Raw genomic sequence first — 17,253 nt, forward strand, 5'->3', positions numbered from 1 at the left:
CCCTGAGTGGAAATCAAACTGGCGACCCTTTGGTTTGCAGGCCTGTGCTCAGTCCACTGAGCTACACCAGCCAGGGTGCAAAGTACTTTTGACATGTTTGATCATCACAGTACCTTCTCCATACACTACACAAATCTTTTTTTGCATTTCAGTTGTGTTTTTACATAATATACCAAAAATGTTATATATTTTCTTTCATGTTCAATATTAAAATGACTTCAGAAAAATTCACCAATTTTGATGTTTTTTTAAAGACGCATGCTGATATGACACCTGTCAGAATACAATCTTGATGTATATAATTGTATCAACACAATTTTGATACAACAAAATTGTTTCAAATGAAGCTAAAGACAGCTAAGTGCTACTAGAGCCATCTCACAGAAAAAAAAATGAACTTTTTGGCCAACCCAGTGTAATAGTAATTGTGTAAAGCTATTGATGGGTTACCTGTTTTAATGGGTGTAAACCCACTTTAAAATGAACTAATGAGTTAACTCTTACTTGCTGATTAAATGAAAATGTGTGACTTCAATTATGAGAACCTGTATACTTATATTCATGTTATTAGAAGTTTATTACTATACTGTAAATCTACATAGTGAGAATGTTTTGCTCTTTCTTAAGGTATACAAGCTAAGAAAATTGCAGATGTGGATTCAGAGTCTTTTCCATCTTCCAGCAAAATGCACAGCATGTCTTTTGACTTAAAGTCTTCTCCATGTGAAAAACTTAAGCCAGAGAAAGTGTCTGATGCTACCCCTGCTTCTCCAAGAATTTTACTGGCTATGCAAGCTGCCCTGCTGGGAAGTAGCTCCAAAGAGAAGTTGGAGAGTGACAGTCAAAGGCAGTACAGTAAGAGGAATGCATCTGCTACTGTAGATGAAGGCTCTGTATCACCACTGACTCTCTTGGCTATTCAGAAAGCTCTTGATGATGATGAAGATGTCAAAGTGCATTCTGGGAGTGATGTGCAGACAGGAGAGTCAGGAGCAAAACACCTGTTTGTGAACAGTTCTGATGAGGAAGCTGATGATGGATTTAAAACCAGGGATGGAAAAGGAATGCTGTTAGCAAGAGTGCCTCATTCAACCATTGTGAACTGTGTAGAGGAGCATGTAACCAGCATTAATAATGAAAAAGAGCTGGCAAACTCAGCTCCTTTGCCAGGTACTGTCTTTTGTCAAGGCAGTGAATCTAGCATTGCAAAAGAACAAATGTCATTTATTCACATGTTTGAGGAATCCTCTCAGACAAGCGATGAGCTTATAGTTAATGATAGGAAAGATCCAGTTCCTTTGGAAAACACAGTGGTAATACAGATGAATGCAAGTGAGCTCCAAAGTGGAAGAGAACTGACATCAACACCTCCTTTAAGTCCAAGTTCTGCATCAAGGAATGAAACATGTACCAAAGTGCTTAACCTACAAGATCTTTGTCCATCTAAGAATAAGTATGATTCTTCTGTTCTTTCAAGTGATGATGCAGAATGTGAAAAAATTTCTGCTTCCAAAGTTGTTGATACTGCCAGTTTGCAAGAAGTGAGTAACACATTAAGTGTCCCTTCAGAGACAATAAATAGCTTAGAAAATCCTAAAGAGCATGAGGATTTCCTGAAAACCATCCAAGAACGTGAGGCGATGGAATCTGGAGGCCAGGATTTAATTTCAGCTCCAAAGTTTGTAGAACCAATAGGAATCAACTCTGAAGAAAGTGAATCTGATGGTAGGCGCTTATTCTCTTTTAGAGATAAGAATGGTGGGATTTCACATTTGTAGGAACTCAGTTCTCATTCTGTCAGGTGATGGTCCAGTTCCCTCTCTGTCAGGTGATGACCTAGAGACCCAGAAAGGTGAAATGACTTTCCCAAGGACACATAGCTAGTGATGGAATCTTGACCTTTCCTGTTTTGCTGTTCTTTTTGTTATTGTTAAAGGGAGGGCATACCCTAATTGGAAAACATAAAAGTGAGTTTCTTTTTATTTTGAATTAATTACACACTTAAAAAGGTCAAAAGAATACTATAAAACATTCTGCTTTCTTCACCCTCTTATCTCATTGGCTAGCATTTTACCACATTGGCTTTATAATATCTCTCTGCCTGTCTGTCTTTATACATACACATGTGTATTGTGTATCTATATCTCTATAATTTTATATGGCCAATCATCATTATTTACAGATTCTGTATTTGCAGAATTTACTTGTAACTCCAGATTCAATACTTATGGCGTAGCCTTTCTGGTTATTTGTGGACATGCATAGAGCAACTAAAAACTTGAGTTGCCACACTATTTGCAGCTGAGGTTGAGCAAGGTGACACTCTGCCTTCTTGTTTCTGCTGTCCTACAGAGAAGACGAAAGGGTGGAGATGGGAGAGAGCAATGCTGTGTAGACCAAGAAGCTCTGGCTCTGGGGCCAGTTGGATAGGGTTTTAATCCCAACTCTGGCACCAGTTCATAGGGTGGTCTCAGGCAAGCCCCTAAAACTCCTGAACCTCATTTTCTTGTTTGTAAAATAAATAGAATTTACCAAGATGGGTTGTTTTTAGAATTTAATATTATAAATATATTTTCTCTAGGTGAAAAGATTCAGTATTTATGTAGTAGTGTTCTCAGGGACTTTATAGAACATAACTGCTGCAAATAAGAAGAAATGACTATGCACACACTACTCTCTTCCTGCATACTTGCACATGGTAATTTTTTTCTGGTGTCTGCCAGGTTTCTACACTTTAGAGCTGCTATTTCTCCTTCATAATTAGTAAGTATTTTATGGGAAGGAATATTGGGAACTATGTAAATGTACTGAACAAACTTTCACTGACTTGTTTTAGCATCCATTGATGATTTTTGCCAAAATAAATTATGCTATGATGGTTGCCAAATGGTGATTTTCTAATTCCATGTTTAATGTATTTGTTAGTTGGCATCCTACTATAAGGAATATCTTTTTCTTCACCCCATTTATTATTTTTTTATCAGTCTAAAATCATGGACTCTTATTTTATTCAGTTGTGAGTTATGGTACTAGCATACTTTACTTTGTTGCTTGAATTGTCTTAGTTTTGGCCAGTGGTTAATTTATCCCCTCAAGCCAGCTCCTTTGATTTTTGACAATTATTCATTACATTTCGAGCATTTCTTTACTTTCTGGCCAGGATATTTCAGGTTTATCTTAAACTTTCCCTGCCCTTCCCTCAAACCAGCCATTTTGCCAATTAGCCCTGATTCCTTGTAATGGCATGGTGTTTAGAAACCAAGATCTGGGCACTGAGTATGCTTACTGTTATTGGGATATCATTGCTTCAGGTTCTCCCAACCGTAGAGCCAGAACATGTATTTATACATACATACATGTGCATACTTCTATCTATATATTAAAATCCATAAATTCACAGTGGTATCTGCACATCCAGTCCAACATCCCAGACTTCATTTTAGCCTCTGCCTTTTTTGTAACTTTCCTTTTTAATAGTGAGAACTCTTGCTTTCGTTATCTTTAATACATACACATATTGCTTATTCTCTCTTTATTTGTAACCATCTCCTTGATCCCACTGGCCTCCTTCTCGGCTTAGGCTTTCTCCTCACCCTAGGCTGCAGGCCCTGAGAGCCCCAGCCCCCTCCATACTGATTGTGTTCTGGGACCCAGCCCCCTATGCCTGAAGGGAAGGAAGGGAATCAACACATTTTTTAAAAGAAAAGATAGGAGAGGAGGGAAAGAAACTGGAAGATGAAGAGCTTGTTTCTCCTGAGTATGTATCCAGGATTTTTTCCCACTAAGTCACAGCTTTATTTTTGCTATGTTCATAGTGAAATTGCACAAAAACTTCTTTTACAACCTCCATGATTGTTTACATATCCCAGTAATTCTTTTTGAACTTTACTACATTAATAGTTAATTTAAAGAATGTATTTATATAAAGTTAATATGCAAACCTTCGAATACTGGGTTCCTAATTTGAAAGACAGTGCCAGTTTATTTAATTGAAAGTCTTATTTTGCCCTGGCTGGTGTGACTCAGTGTATTGAGTGCTGGCCTGTGAACCAAAGGGTCACCAGTTCAATTCCCAGTCAGGGCACGTGCCTGGGTTGCAGGCCAGGTTCCCAGTAGAGGATGTGTGAGAGACAACCACACATTGATGTTTCTCTCCCTCTCTTTCTCTCTCCCCTCCACTCTCTAAAAATAAATTAAATAAATAAATAAATAAATAAGTAAAATCTTAAAAAAAGCAATGTTTTTAAAAAAGGCTTATTTTGAAGTTATAGGCTTCTATTATTAAATTTATTTAAAGTAATATGCTACTGTCATATATTTTCTACTACATTTAGGTCTTTTCTCTTTAGGGTAAACAATTTTTCAGAATACCTTGGAAAACTATTGATGATGTCAAGATAAATATAATGTTTCAGTTGTAGATAAAGAGATTTTATTATTTTGGTACAGGAAGTTTCATTGAAGTGGAGAGTGTAGATGACAGACTTCAAACTGAGTTAGCAGAAGCTTCCAAACCTCCCTCTGCACAAGGTGAAGAGGAACTGATAGGATCTAAGAAAGAAGAATACAGTGGTGACTCTGAAGGCTTCCTAGGAGACAACTCTGAAAATGACCCTTTGAGTATTGAAGAAACCGAAAAAGATGCAGATGATTTGCTCAATGAATGGCAAGATATTAATTTGGTAATAATGTTACTTTGTGCTTTAACTTATTGCTAAGGAAGCCATGTTAACTAGCTTTTGAGTTTTAAGGAGTTACTGGTTGAATATTTATTAGCTATTTGCATGCCTCTTTTTGTTCTTGCTGATGGTGCCTTTTTTATGTAGGTTTGGGAAAGTCTCCACTTACCCTGTGATTTAGTGAGGGAACTCTAAAGATATTATAGACTTGCTCAAAAATCGAAGTGGAAAACTTCATAAGGGGAAAAGTTTATTGGTAATTTCAGTCAGACTAGAAGCAGGCTTTTGTAACAAATGAATTTAATTGGATTTTTAGTATAATCTACAAATGAAATTATTTTGTAGGCAGAGCTGGAAACTCTGGAGAGAAATCTTTTAACAGAACAGAATTCATTGAAAGCTAAAAAAGAGCAGCAAGAACGGATTGCTGCTACAGTTACAGGACAGATGTTTTTGGAAAGCCAGGTAGGTGTACCAACTTGGGCCTCTTTTAATGACACCTGCTGATGTTTTTACTCAACCAGATTCCCTGAGGGTATTAAATGAAATGTTTAAGCACTCCTGCTATTTCCAGGTCAAGGCCAGGTGGTGGTCATTGTTTATTTGTAATTCTTTAGGAACTTCTTCGTCTATTTGGAATTCCCTATATTGAGGCTCCCATGGAAGCAGAGGCTCAGTGTGCCATTCTGGATCTGACTGATCAAACTTCTGGAACAATCACTGACGATAGTGATATTTGGTTGTTTGGAGCACGACATGTCTATAAAAACTTTTTTAATAAAAACAAGTTTGTAGAATATTACCAATATGTGGACATTCACAACCAGTTAGGTAAGACTTCAGAGTGTGATTACTTTCTGAACTTTACCTTCAGAATTCGTATTGATTTTTTTCTTTCCAAGGAGCTAACTTGATGTATTAATGGAAATGATAATCTATATAAGTTTTCATATAAGTGATCTTTAGCTTATTAGAGGAATAGGATTTTAAAATTAGAATGAAGAAATTAAAATCCTAGTATGTTTAGATGTTTCCTGTAATTTAATCATATGACCTGGTTAGACTTTAGTTACCTGATATCTCAAGAGTGAAGCAAATATAGAGATGGGAGGCAGGTGGGAGTCTCTCCTGTTGGAATCACAAACCTCATGATCCTATACTGGTGTTTCTGGCAGTCTTTCTTCATCCCATTTATCCAACAAGTGTGCCAATTGTTGTTCTTGGCAGTGGAGAAACAGCAGAAAAATAAAACAGTCTAATAGAAACATAAAAAACATAAATCATAATTGTGCAGTTAGTGGCATGTGCTATATAGAAAAATAAAGCAGTGAAACGGTTACATGAAGTACATGTACTGTTTTATGTACAGTTTTGGTTGGGAAAGGATTTACTAATAGGTAAAACTTTTAGGCTGAGGTCTAAAGGGAAGCAGAAGCCACTGTTATAATGGCTCTTGTCTCTTGAGGATGAGTATGTGCAAAGGCCCTCGGGCAGAAGCTTGGTTGGTGCGTTCTAGGGAAGCAGGAGGTTGTTATGTATTGAATTTTGTCCCCTCAGAATTCACATATTGTAGTCCTAACCCCTCAGAATGTGGCTGTATTTGGGGATATGGTGTTTAAAGAGGTAATTATAAAATGAGGTCATTAATGTGGACCCTAATACAGTCTGATTGGTGTCCTTATAGGAAGAAGAGATTGGGATATAGAGGGAAAAGGGAAGACACATGGAGAAGACAGCCATTTATAAGTTAAGGAGAAAGACCTTCAGAAGAAACTAGCCCTGCCAATACTTTAAAACAGGGGTGTCAAACTAATTTTCACCAGGGACCACATCAGCCTCAATGGTTGCCTTCAATGTAATTTTAGGACTGTATAAATGTAACTACTCCTTAACTGGAGGCAAGGGGCTTGGTGCTGCCACTGGGTAGAAACAAGGTGCCAGGCTGGATAAAACAAGGTGGAGGGCTGGATTCAGCCTTAGGGCCTTGTGTTTGCCACCTGTGCCTTAAAACTTCTAGCCCCCAAAACCGTGAGGAAATAAATTCCTGTTGTTTAAGTCACTCAGTGTGGGTACTTCATTGTGACTGTCTAAGCAAACTAAGAAGAGGCCGGTGTGAGTGAATGAGGAGGAGAATAGCAAGAGTAAATATCAGAGAAAAAGGAAGAAACCCAAACCAAGTAGGGTCTGCCATGCCATAGAAAGGATTTCTGGGTGGATTAGGTATGTGATTTGAGAGAAGGTGAACAGTCAAGGGTGACTCTTTGTCCTGAGCAATGGTCTCACTATTAATGAGGTGAGGAAATCCAGGGAAGGAGCAGTTGGAGTAGAAGAGATAAGAAGATCCAGGTTTGGATCTGTTACTTCCAAGATACCCATTACATATCCAAGTAGAGATGTTAAGGTAATTGTTGAATATGTGTGACTGTGGTTCAGAGGAGAAATCCAGCTAGAAAGCTAAATTTGTGGGTCAGAGTATAGATGGTATTTAATAGATGTTATTAAAAGCTGTGAAGATGGATAAAACTTTAAAATTCTTAACAGAATGCCAATAAAAAAGAATCTGTTTTGAATAGTAAATAAGAGATGTCTTTGGTTGTTGGATGAGAATTTGTATACATATATATTGTTCATGTAATAAAATGTCTATAAATGTTATATAATATTTCTAAAATAAAATTAAAAATTTAAAAATATATAATAATTTTTATTCTTACAGGATTAGACCGGAACAAATTAATAATTTTGGCCTATTTGCTTGGGAGTGATTACACAGAAGGAATACCAACTGTAGGTTGTGTTACAGCTATGGAAATTCTCAATGAATTTCCTGGACACGGCCTGGAACCTCTCCTAAAATTCTCGTAAGTTCTTTTTTAATTTCTTTAATCCAGATGTTCATATAAGTACCCAGATTACCAGTCAGAGCTATTATTTACACTGTGACCTGTTAAAATTGTTGTTCATTAAGAAAACAGGAGGAGGTATTGATTAGGGTTGCTAAAATATGTTTTCCCTTTTTTAGAAATCTGATGAATTCAGAGACCTTTTTTTTTTAGAGTTGTCAGGTTTATCCTCATTCAAGAGTACAAAGCCAGTCCTGTGGGATTACCTAGGTGTGTAGAAGTTGCTGCTTCATTATCTCAAATATTTAGTGAGTAGCTACTTTGTGTCAAACACTGTGCTAGGCTGAGATAGAAAAGAGGGCTAAGTCATAGACCATACCCTCAAGCAGCTCCCGTGCTCTTGGAGGTGACTGAGAGACAAACACATACCGGTACTTCTGTTTGTTGAATACAATGATGTATTCAGTGGTCAGTGCATTCCACAGAGAACCTAAGAGTTGACCTAAACCTGGGGTATACTTCAATTTTGGAGATTCTGAGAACTTAGTAGTTATGAGTATGTCTGTGAAAGTAGTTCTTTCTTAAGGTTGTATCCTGATGGCATCTTTTTTTAAAAAATTGAAGTATAATTCACATACCATAAATTTTACTGTTTTAAAAGTGCACAATTCAGTGGCTTATAGGCTGTTCATGAGATTGTGATCTCATGTTCTAACCATCAATTTGTCATGAGATACTATTTCACAACAGATGATTTAATGATTTTTTTATCATGAGTTTGAAAAATTCTGAGTTCTAGTCTGAAGAATCAGTGATTAGAATTCAGATGTAAATACAAAATTGTTTTAATGGTTGCTGTCCTACAGCCTTAGCACACACACCAATGTATTTTATTTTATGCTTTTTTTATATCCCTTTTCATAATTTTATTATTGAAGAAATGTATATACTGGAAGTAAGTTATTAGGGAGCTTTTGGCTATGGTATTTAAATAGCTTGAAAAGCTACAAGGAGATTTTTTATACAAATAATAAGTACATAATAGAAAAATTATAAAATATGGACTAAACAGATAATTAACATTTTGGTTTCTATAATTTTAGACTTTGCATAATATACTCATACACTTTATATATATACATTTGAGCTTTCAACAACACACATTTGAACTGCTTATATGTGGATTTTTTCCCTATAACTATACAGTCAAACTCTCTGTATTTTAGGTTTTAAATATCTATGTTGAAAACAGTATTTTGAAAACAGTATTTTTTTTCTTTTTAAGTATATTTTAGTGATCATGCTGTTACAATTGTCCCATTATTTTCTCCCCTTTATCTCCCTCCACCCTGCACCTTCCTCCTCCCCTCCAACATTCCCCCCCCCCCCCCCCTTATTTCATGTCCATGGGTTATACATATTTCTTTGGCTTCTCTGTTTCCTGTACTGTTCTTAATCTTCCCCTGTCTATTTTGTACTTACCAATTATACTTCTTATTTACTGTACCTTTTCCCCCTTTCTCCCCTTCTCCTGCCCAGTTGATAACCCTCCATGTGAATACCATTTCTATGATTCTGTCCCTGTTCTAGTTGTTTGCTTTGTTTTGTTCTGTTTTTGCTTTTTATAGGTTCAGTTGTTAATAGTTGAGTTTGTTGTCATTTTACTGTTCTTAGTTTTGATCATTATCTTTTTCTTTGATAAGTCCCTTTAACATTTCATATAATAAGGTCTTGGTGATGATGAACACCTTCAACTTGACCTTATCTAGGAAGCACTTTATCTGCCCTTCCATTCTAAATGATAGCTTTGCTGGATAGAGTAATTTTGGATGTAGGTTCTTGCCTTTCATGACTTTGAATATTTCTTTCCTTCTTGCCTGTAAGGTTTCTTTTGAGAGATTAGCTGATAGTCTTATGGGAACTCCTTTGTAGATAACTCCTTTTCTCTTGCTGCTTTTAAGATTCTCTCTTTAATTTTAAACATTGGCAGTTTAATTTTGATGTGTCTTGGTGTAGTTGTCTTTGAGTTCATTTTGTTTGGGACTCTCTGAGATTCCTGGACTTGAATGTCTTTTTTCCTCACCAGATTGGGGAAATTTTCTTTCATTATTTTTTCAAATAAGTTTTCTATTTCTTGCTCTTCCTGTTCATCTTCTGGCACCCCTATAATTTGGATGTTGGAATGTTTAATGTTGTCTCAGAGGCTCCTAAGTCCCTCCTAATTTTTTTTGAGTTCTTGTTTCTTCATTCTGTTCTGGTTGAATATTTATTTCTTCCTTTTGTTCCAAATTGTTGATTTGAGTCCCATTTTCCTTCCCGTCACTGTTGGTTCCCTCTGTATTTTCCTTTACTTCAATTAGTATAGCCTTCATTTCTTCTTTTGTTTTGCAACCAAACTCAATCATTTGTGTGAGCATACTGATAACCAGTGTTTTGAACAGGTAGATTGGCTCTCTCTTCATTGCTTAGTTTTTTTTGTGGAGCTTTGATCTGTTCTTTCATTTGGACCATATTTCTTTGTCTTGGCACACCTGTTACATTGTAAGGGGTGGAGCCTTAGGTATTCACTGGGGCAGGGCAACTCTCTTTCCTGCGTCGTGGTGCTGTGTGTAGGGGAAGGGTCTGAGAAGGAACAATGCCACTTGCTGGGCTCTTGCTGGCTTTCAGTCACTTCCTCCCAGCCCACAAGAGAATTGTGCCTTTCTGGTGCTGATCCTTGGGTGGATGAGTTTGTATATGTTCTAGGACCCTGTGGGTCCCTCCAGTAGACTCTCCTGTGAGACTGGGAGTTTCTCAGACCAGCGCAACCCCCAAAGATTTTTATAGCTAGAGGTTTTGAGGCTTTATTTTCCCCTGCTGGAACCCTGGTTTGCAGTTTGTCTCATTCTCCAGTTGTTCCTCCCCGCTGATCTGCATAAGGATGTGGGACTGCCAGCCGCTGCCTTGCCTGCCCGGTCCATCAGCTATTGCCTTGCCATGCATCCTCTCCTCCCCCAGCTGCCCTGAAAATGGTATATTCTGTCTGTGTTTGGTAATTGACACTTGCAGAGGGCCAACTATATACATTGTTCTATGCCATTTTATATAAGGCACTTGAGCATCCATGGATTTTGGTATCTGTGGAAGATCCTGGGACCAGTCCCCTTATATACTGAGGGATAACTGTAGTCAAATTTTTGGTGAGTCAAAGTTATTGGAGGATTTTTGATTGTGTGTGGTTGGTGCCGCTAACCCCCATGATGTTTAAGGGTCAACTATATAAACACACATACACATGTATACTCATGTAAGTGTGTGTTTACTATTGTTATTTTTTACATGGATGATGCTATAGACTTTTTATGTCACTTGTAACTCTCCTGGTAACAGAACATGGTATATCATTAATGTGTAGATTTCTGTCATTGTCTTTAATGACTCCATAGTAGTCTTTTGAGGTAAACGATTAATTTAACCAGAGGTTTATTGTTATTTCTATTTTTTAAAGTATAAACTGACATAGATTTGAGTGTTCTTATCCTTGGTTTCTTATCTGATTATTATTTTAGGGTAAGTGAAAATGATATGTAACTTTTCAATTTGGTATCCTAATTATTAATGATAGTGATTTTTAAAAATGTTTATTGACATTAAACATTTGCTTTTCTGATTTAGTGCCTAGCCTGTTATACCTTTTTCTTACTTCCAACAGTTTTTACTCATTTTTTGGCAGTTGAACAGTGTACATTTTTGAGTCAGCTTTAGTGTTTCTGTCTGTGGTCTTCTAGCTCTTCATTGACAGTTAGGGGCAGCCTATGCAGTACATGGATCAGGAGGGTTAGTATGAATGCAAAGGTCAAGAACAAGAGCAATAGAAGAGCTGTAGAATTGAGAATGTTGACTTGTGTTTTCTCTGCTTTCTCCTTCTCCTAACCAGTCTCTAGCAAGTCACACACCATTTAAAGTAGAGCTTTTCCCTTGGCTGGGTATATCAGTTTGTTGGAGCATTGTCCCACACACCAAAAAGGTTCAATTCCTGGTCAGGAACATACCTAGGTTGTGGGTTTGATGCCCAATTGGGAAGTGTATGGGAAGCAACTGGTTGATGTTTCTCTTTTATGTTGATGTTTCTATTTCTCTCTCCTTTTCCTTTCTTTTCTCTCTCTAAAATAAAAAATCATAATGGCTGAGGATTTAACAATAAATGAATAAATGTAGAGCTTTTCTGGACCTGCAGGCTGCATTCAGTCCAGGTGTGCTTTGTTTGGACTATAGTATATTCTTTAATTTTTGAAAACAGATTTTTTCCTGAATATTTTATTTATTTATTTTTAGAAAGGGAAAGGGAGGAAGAAAGAGTAAGAAACATCAGTGTGTGGTTGCCTCTAGCATGCCCACCACTGGGGATCTGGCCTGCAACCCTGGCATGTGTCCTGACTGGGAATCGAACCAGAGACATATTGGTTTGTAGGCTCCCACTTAGTCTACTGAGCTACACCAGCCAGGGCCTCTTCTTTAATTCTTATTGACTACCAACATTTAAGTTTGGGGAGATTTCACAGAAAATTTTGGATTTTCTTGAAGGAAAATGAGATCTGAAAATATTGGTCCCAAAACAACTGGACAGGGTACCGATCTTCTAGTTTTATCATTGGCACTGCTAACTCCCTGTTGTGTTCCTCACACTTTGGCTGATGGCAGATGACATCTTCTGTCCTAGTGTTAAGTGCCTGCCCTCTGGTGTTAAAGAGGGGTGATCCTTTTTGTTTAATGAGCTCACAGCGTGTTGTGTTGATCTTCCTCACTGAAAATTATGATGAGTGCTTCAGAGATGAAATTCAAACAGAGTAGGAGAGAAATATGGGTATCTTCTCAGTGCACTGTTGAAAACAATATTGTAAAACTAATGATGAAAGATCTTTTTATTTTCTCCTTTTTGCATTTTGATCCTACAATGAAGTCTGTAGTTAGCCTTTTTTAGAGCTAGGTGGCACTCCTGCATCAGTGAAGTGAAACTGGCTGAGCCAGCCTATCTGAGTTGCTAATATTGATAAGTATGTGAAGCAGTAGAACATGTGATGTAGAGGTTTTTTAGGTTCTGTTGAATGCATAGATTGGTGAAGGTTATATTTGTGTTCTAACTATTATGCCATTCATTTTTTCAAATTGTATAAATTCTCTGTTTATCTGTTGCCACATTATAAACCACCTTCAAACAGCAACTGTCATTGATTTTGCTCATGAATCCACAGTCTGGTCAGGCCATGTCTAGATGTGTTGTCTCTGTTCCATGTATGTTAGGGGACAGCTTACCTGGACTAGATTCACTTGAGATGGCTCATACACATGGCTGGCAAGTGGTACCATCACCTCAAACCTCATGCAAAACTGGACCGTTGGCCTAGGGCCCTCTCTATTGGGATGTCTTTATAAGCTAGGCCTTCCTTAGAGCTGTTGGCTGCTTCCAAGGCAAATTATCCAAGGGACAGGTTGTAGAAACTAGTCACTGAGGGCCTGGAGGAGTGTCACTTCTTCAGCCACAGAGTCTGCCTGGCTCAAGTGAAGGGGACATGGATTCAGCTTCCTGAAGGGAGAAGAGTCAAAAAATGTGTGGCTATCTTTAACTTGCCATAGTAATTGATGTTCATAATGGAAAATTGAAAAATGAATAAAATATAAAGACAAAATGATCAGCTTTATTCTTGTTTAGAACATTGCCTAGCACACAGTGAAATAATGTTGCGTAAATATCTTTAGTTTTTCTCTTTCTCCACTTTATATATTTTTACAAAATTGGGATCATATTCTATGTAGAATTATGTTCTGTGTTTTTAAAATTGAATGTGTTTTTGGCATTTTTACATTTTATTAAATATTTTTGGGTCCATTATTGTAGCTAACTCAAGGTAAATAGTACAAAAAGGTATATTTCCTCCATTCTACCTCTGAGAAAGAGACTTGAAGAAGCTGAGACTTTTTTTATGAGTATGGGCTGTGGAGGGAGAGTGTCAGGGTCTGACTGTACCAGCCTCAGCTGTGAAATCTTGAGTGACTTCTGTTTGAGTTCAATTTCCTCGTCTGTGAGGTGAGGACAATGATAGGCTTGTGCTCGTGTAATGATTGGTGTGTAGAACAGTTAACACAGTGCCAAGCACCGAGTTATCTTTAATCAGTGTTTGCCATCATTATATATTACGGTTAATAGCACTAAATATGATAATATTTGTATTATGTAGGTCATAGGATTTGTTTTGAAATTAGGAATTGAGTTTCTGTCTCCTAACTTGAAGTATAGGTCTTTATCTATAATACATCTACTGTAATGTTATTGCTTTATAAAGACTTGTTTCCAGCCCTGACTGGCGTAGCTCAGTGGATTGAGCACGGGCTGCGAACCAAAGTGTCGCAGGTTCGATTCCCAGTCAGGGCACATGCCTGGGTTGCAGGCCATGACCCCCAGCAACTGCACATTGATGTTCTCTCTATCTCCCTCCCTTCCCTCTCTAAAAATAAATAAATGAAATCTTAAAAAAAAGACTTGTTTCCTTTGCCTTATAGAGAATGGTGGCATGAAGCTCAGAAAAATAAGAAGATAAGACCTAATCCTTATGACACTAAAGTGAAAAAAAAGTTACGGAAACTGCAACTCCCACCTGGCTTTCCTAACACAGCTGTTGCAGATGCTTACTTCAGACCTGTGGTGGATGATTCCAGGGGATCATTTCTGTGGGGGAAACCTGATCTTGACAAAATTAGACAATATCCTTTTACTTAAAACATAGAGATATTGAGCCAAATCTGTGTTTTGATTTAAAATTTATGGAACATGAACTTGGATTTTCTTAATATTCCATTTGTCTAAAACATTCCTTTTAGTTCCCTTTTCTCAGTTTTTTTCTTTTATGGTAAAATGCACATAAAACTTACATTTATATTCTTAACCATTTTAAGTGTATAATTCAGTGGTATTAAGACATTCATGTTGTTGTGCAACCATTAGCACCATCCATCCTCATAACGCTTTTCATCTTGTAAACCTGAAACTCTATACACATTAAGTAATAACTCCCATTCCCCCTGGCCCAGTCCCTGGACATTACCATTCTATATTCTATCTCTATAATTTTGACTATTTTAAGTATCTCATATAAGGGGAAACATACAGCATTGTTCTTTTGTGTCTGGCTTAATTTGCTGAGCACAATATACTCAAGGCTCATCTACATTGTAGCAAGTATCAGAATTTCTTTTTTTTGAAATCTGAATAATATTCTCTTTATGTATATACCACATTTTGACACTTGGGTAGTTCCACATTTAAGCTATTGTAAATAACATCCTTAGTTTTAAAGAGGATCTTTATTTGAAATAAGTAGTACAGCATTTATAGGTATAACCATGTACTTAAGTATTCTGAAAAAATGGAAGGGGAATTAGGTTTTCTTTAATTACTTATATTCCTCTCTGCATATTTAAATAATTATTTGATTAGATGTTCTAAAGTTTGTAATAGAATTAACTGCAATTTTTTTCTTTCAAAGAAATATGTATGATACTTATTTTTACTCTAGGTTAACCTTTTTTCATAGTCACAAGTGTTTGATGTCCTAAAATGAGAGTGGGATGTGTTTTATCTTACAGGATATTGAAAAGAACATAGTGTCAGATGATTATATTGGAGTAATTTGTTTTGTTACTCCTACTTTTACCACTTTTAATCTTTATAAATATGAAAATCTTTGGAGATATGGGGAGTGGAATCAGGGATGGTTTTTTGGACCTTTTTACTTATCACTTATTTAAATATCTTTAGAAATGTGTATAAATCTTAACTGCCTGCATATTTTGTCAGCGGTATTTTGGCTGGAATAGGACAAAGACGGATGAGTCTCTGTTTCCGGTATTAAAGCAAATGAATGCCCAGCAGGTAATCATGGCAGCTCTTTTCCTAGTTCAGGATGAAGAGTTACTCTTTTATTGTAGGGCATGTAACATACATTTTTAAATGATTTAATGAGAACAGAAGAAAACAATAAAAGAAAAATTGGACTTTGCCTTCATTTTCTAATGTCACCCTTAGAGCTGGACTTTGGTGTCCTTTTGACTCATTCTGATGTTGAAAAAAACTGTAATAATGGATTGCACACTGAGGTGGTTTTAATTAAATATTTTATCCTTTTAGAGCTATTTTTATTTTTTAACAAGTCTAGGAAGTGTCCAGTACAAAGCAATTCTCATAATTAATGTCTTAAATGCTCTTTAAGTCTATGGAGGAATTATACTGCATTAAGTATAATCTAGACACTAAAATTTACTGTTCTCGATTCATTTGGGAGAGAACTGGCTTTTGAGAGAGAATGAATTAGTGTTCTCTGAAATGGGCATTTAATACTAGTAAACAAAGTGGAACTCTCAGATTTGCTTTAGAAACTTTACTTGTCTGATTTATTATTATTATTTTTTTTAGACCCAGCTGCGAATTGATTCTTTCTTTAGATTAGCTCAACAGGAGAAACAAGATACTAAGGGTATTAAGAGCCAGAGACTTAACAGAGCTGTGACATGTATGCTGAGGAAAGAAAGAGAAGAAGCTGGTCAAAGAGAAGCAGTTTCTGTTGCCATGGAGAAAGAATTTGACTTCATTGATAAAGCAAAAGTTAAGACCCAGAAGAGAAGCATAGCAAATAAATGGAAAGAATCATCAAGCCTGAAAAGAATGAGGCTTTCAGATTCTAAACGAGAGAGTAAATGTGGTGGGTTTTTGGGGGAAGCCTACCTCTCGCAGTCATCTGATGCATCCTCAGGTGAGGATGCTGAGTGTTTATCTTTAATGAATATGCAGCAGGGAAAAGCAGCTGGAGAGGCAAAAATCAGCTCTTCAAATTTGCAGAATACAGTGAAACCTGATCTTGTAAGGGATGGAGGTGCCACCGTGAGCAGCAGCTCTAGTGACGATGACAGAGAGAAAACAAAACCAGTCCTTGTGACTGCCAAATCTGTGTTTGGGAAGAAGGGGAAACTGGGAAGCACAAGAAGAAAGAAAAAAACATAGTTTAAATGTGTATTCTGTAACACTTTGTAATAAATTCGTTGTGAGGAAATGTATGTACACAGTCTTTGAATTTAGTGTGTGATTTTTAAAAATATGGATGCTTAATTTGATATGTATTTATTTTCAATGTGTTACATTGTTTTAGTGTTTCTCATTGAATATTTCCTTATATTCACAGGCTTTGTTCATGCTCTGGTTATTGTAAAATGTACAATGTCTGATCCTTTCTGACAACATTAAACAAAAGGGAAAAGAATTTATATTGGTTGGTACTCTCAGTGCAGATCCCTCTGACTTGACAACCTCGATGAGGAGAAAAATAACCTTATTTCTTATTTCACAACAGTGGCAGTTATGCCCAGCTGCATAAACTTGTTCCTGATTGCTTCCCATTTTCACTCAGGGTCCACTTAGAAGGATAGCAGGAGGGAACCTCACTACTGCAGCATACTTGAAAAGTATGTCTTCTGTGATTAGGAAATGTAAATGGGATGCCTGATTCCACTTGTAAGCATTAACTGTACAGGAACTTCTGCACCATAATGTTCTGCTTTTAAAATACTTTGGTTGTCCCAAGCTGACTTCTTTGAAAATGTGTATAGGGCTCAGGACTGTAGTTGAACTGGTGTAGGTGCATTAACTTTAGGAGTGGCTTCCAGAGGTGGATTATTAACAGAGCAGCCCAGCCAAGGTTAGCTTG

At 36.9% G+C, this 17,253-nt stretch overlaps 1 protein-coding gene across 2 annotated transcripts in view; it reads left to right on the plus strand.

Annotated features, from left to right (window-relative positions):
• Nucleotides 1-16,801, plus strand: part of LOC114508592 (basic immunoglobulin-like variable motif-containing protein) — an 81,650-nt gene extending 64,849 nt beyond the window's left edge. For both annotated transcript variants that reach the window (XM_036011440.1, XM_036011438.1), the window contains 8 exons: nt 628-1,725; nt 4,450-4,682; nt 5,025-5,144; nt 5,297-5,510; nt 7,396-7,540; nt 14,060-14,260; nt 15,344-15,428; nt 15,969-16,801. In XM_036011440.1, the coding sequence (XP_035867333.1) occupies nt 628-1,725; nt 4,450-4,682; nt 5,025-5,144; nt 5,297-5,510; nt 7,396-7,540; nt 14,060-14,260; nt 15,344-15,428; nt 15,969-16,553 (2,681 nt within the window). In that variant the 3' untranslated portion in view covers nt 16,554-16,801. The remainder of the gene's footprint in view (nt 1-627; nt 1,726-4,449; nt 4,683-5,024; nt 5,145-5,296; nt 5,511-7,395; nt 7,541-14,059; nt 14,261-15,343; nt 15,429-15,968) is intronic.
• The last annotated feature ends 452 nt before the right edge of the window (nt 16,802-17,253 follow it).

Source organism: Phyllostomus discolor, chromosome 11 (genome assembly GCF_004126475.2).
Source record: "Phyllostomus discolor isolate MPI-MPIP mPhyDis1 chromosome 11, mPhyDis1.pri.v3, whole genome shotgun sequence".
Classification (NCBI taxonomy): domain Eukaryota; kingdom Metazoa; phylum Chordata; class Mammalia; order Chiroptera; family Phyllostomidae; genus Phyllostomus; species Phyllostomus discolor.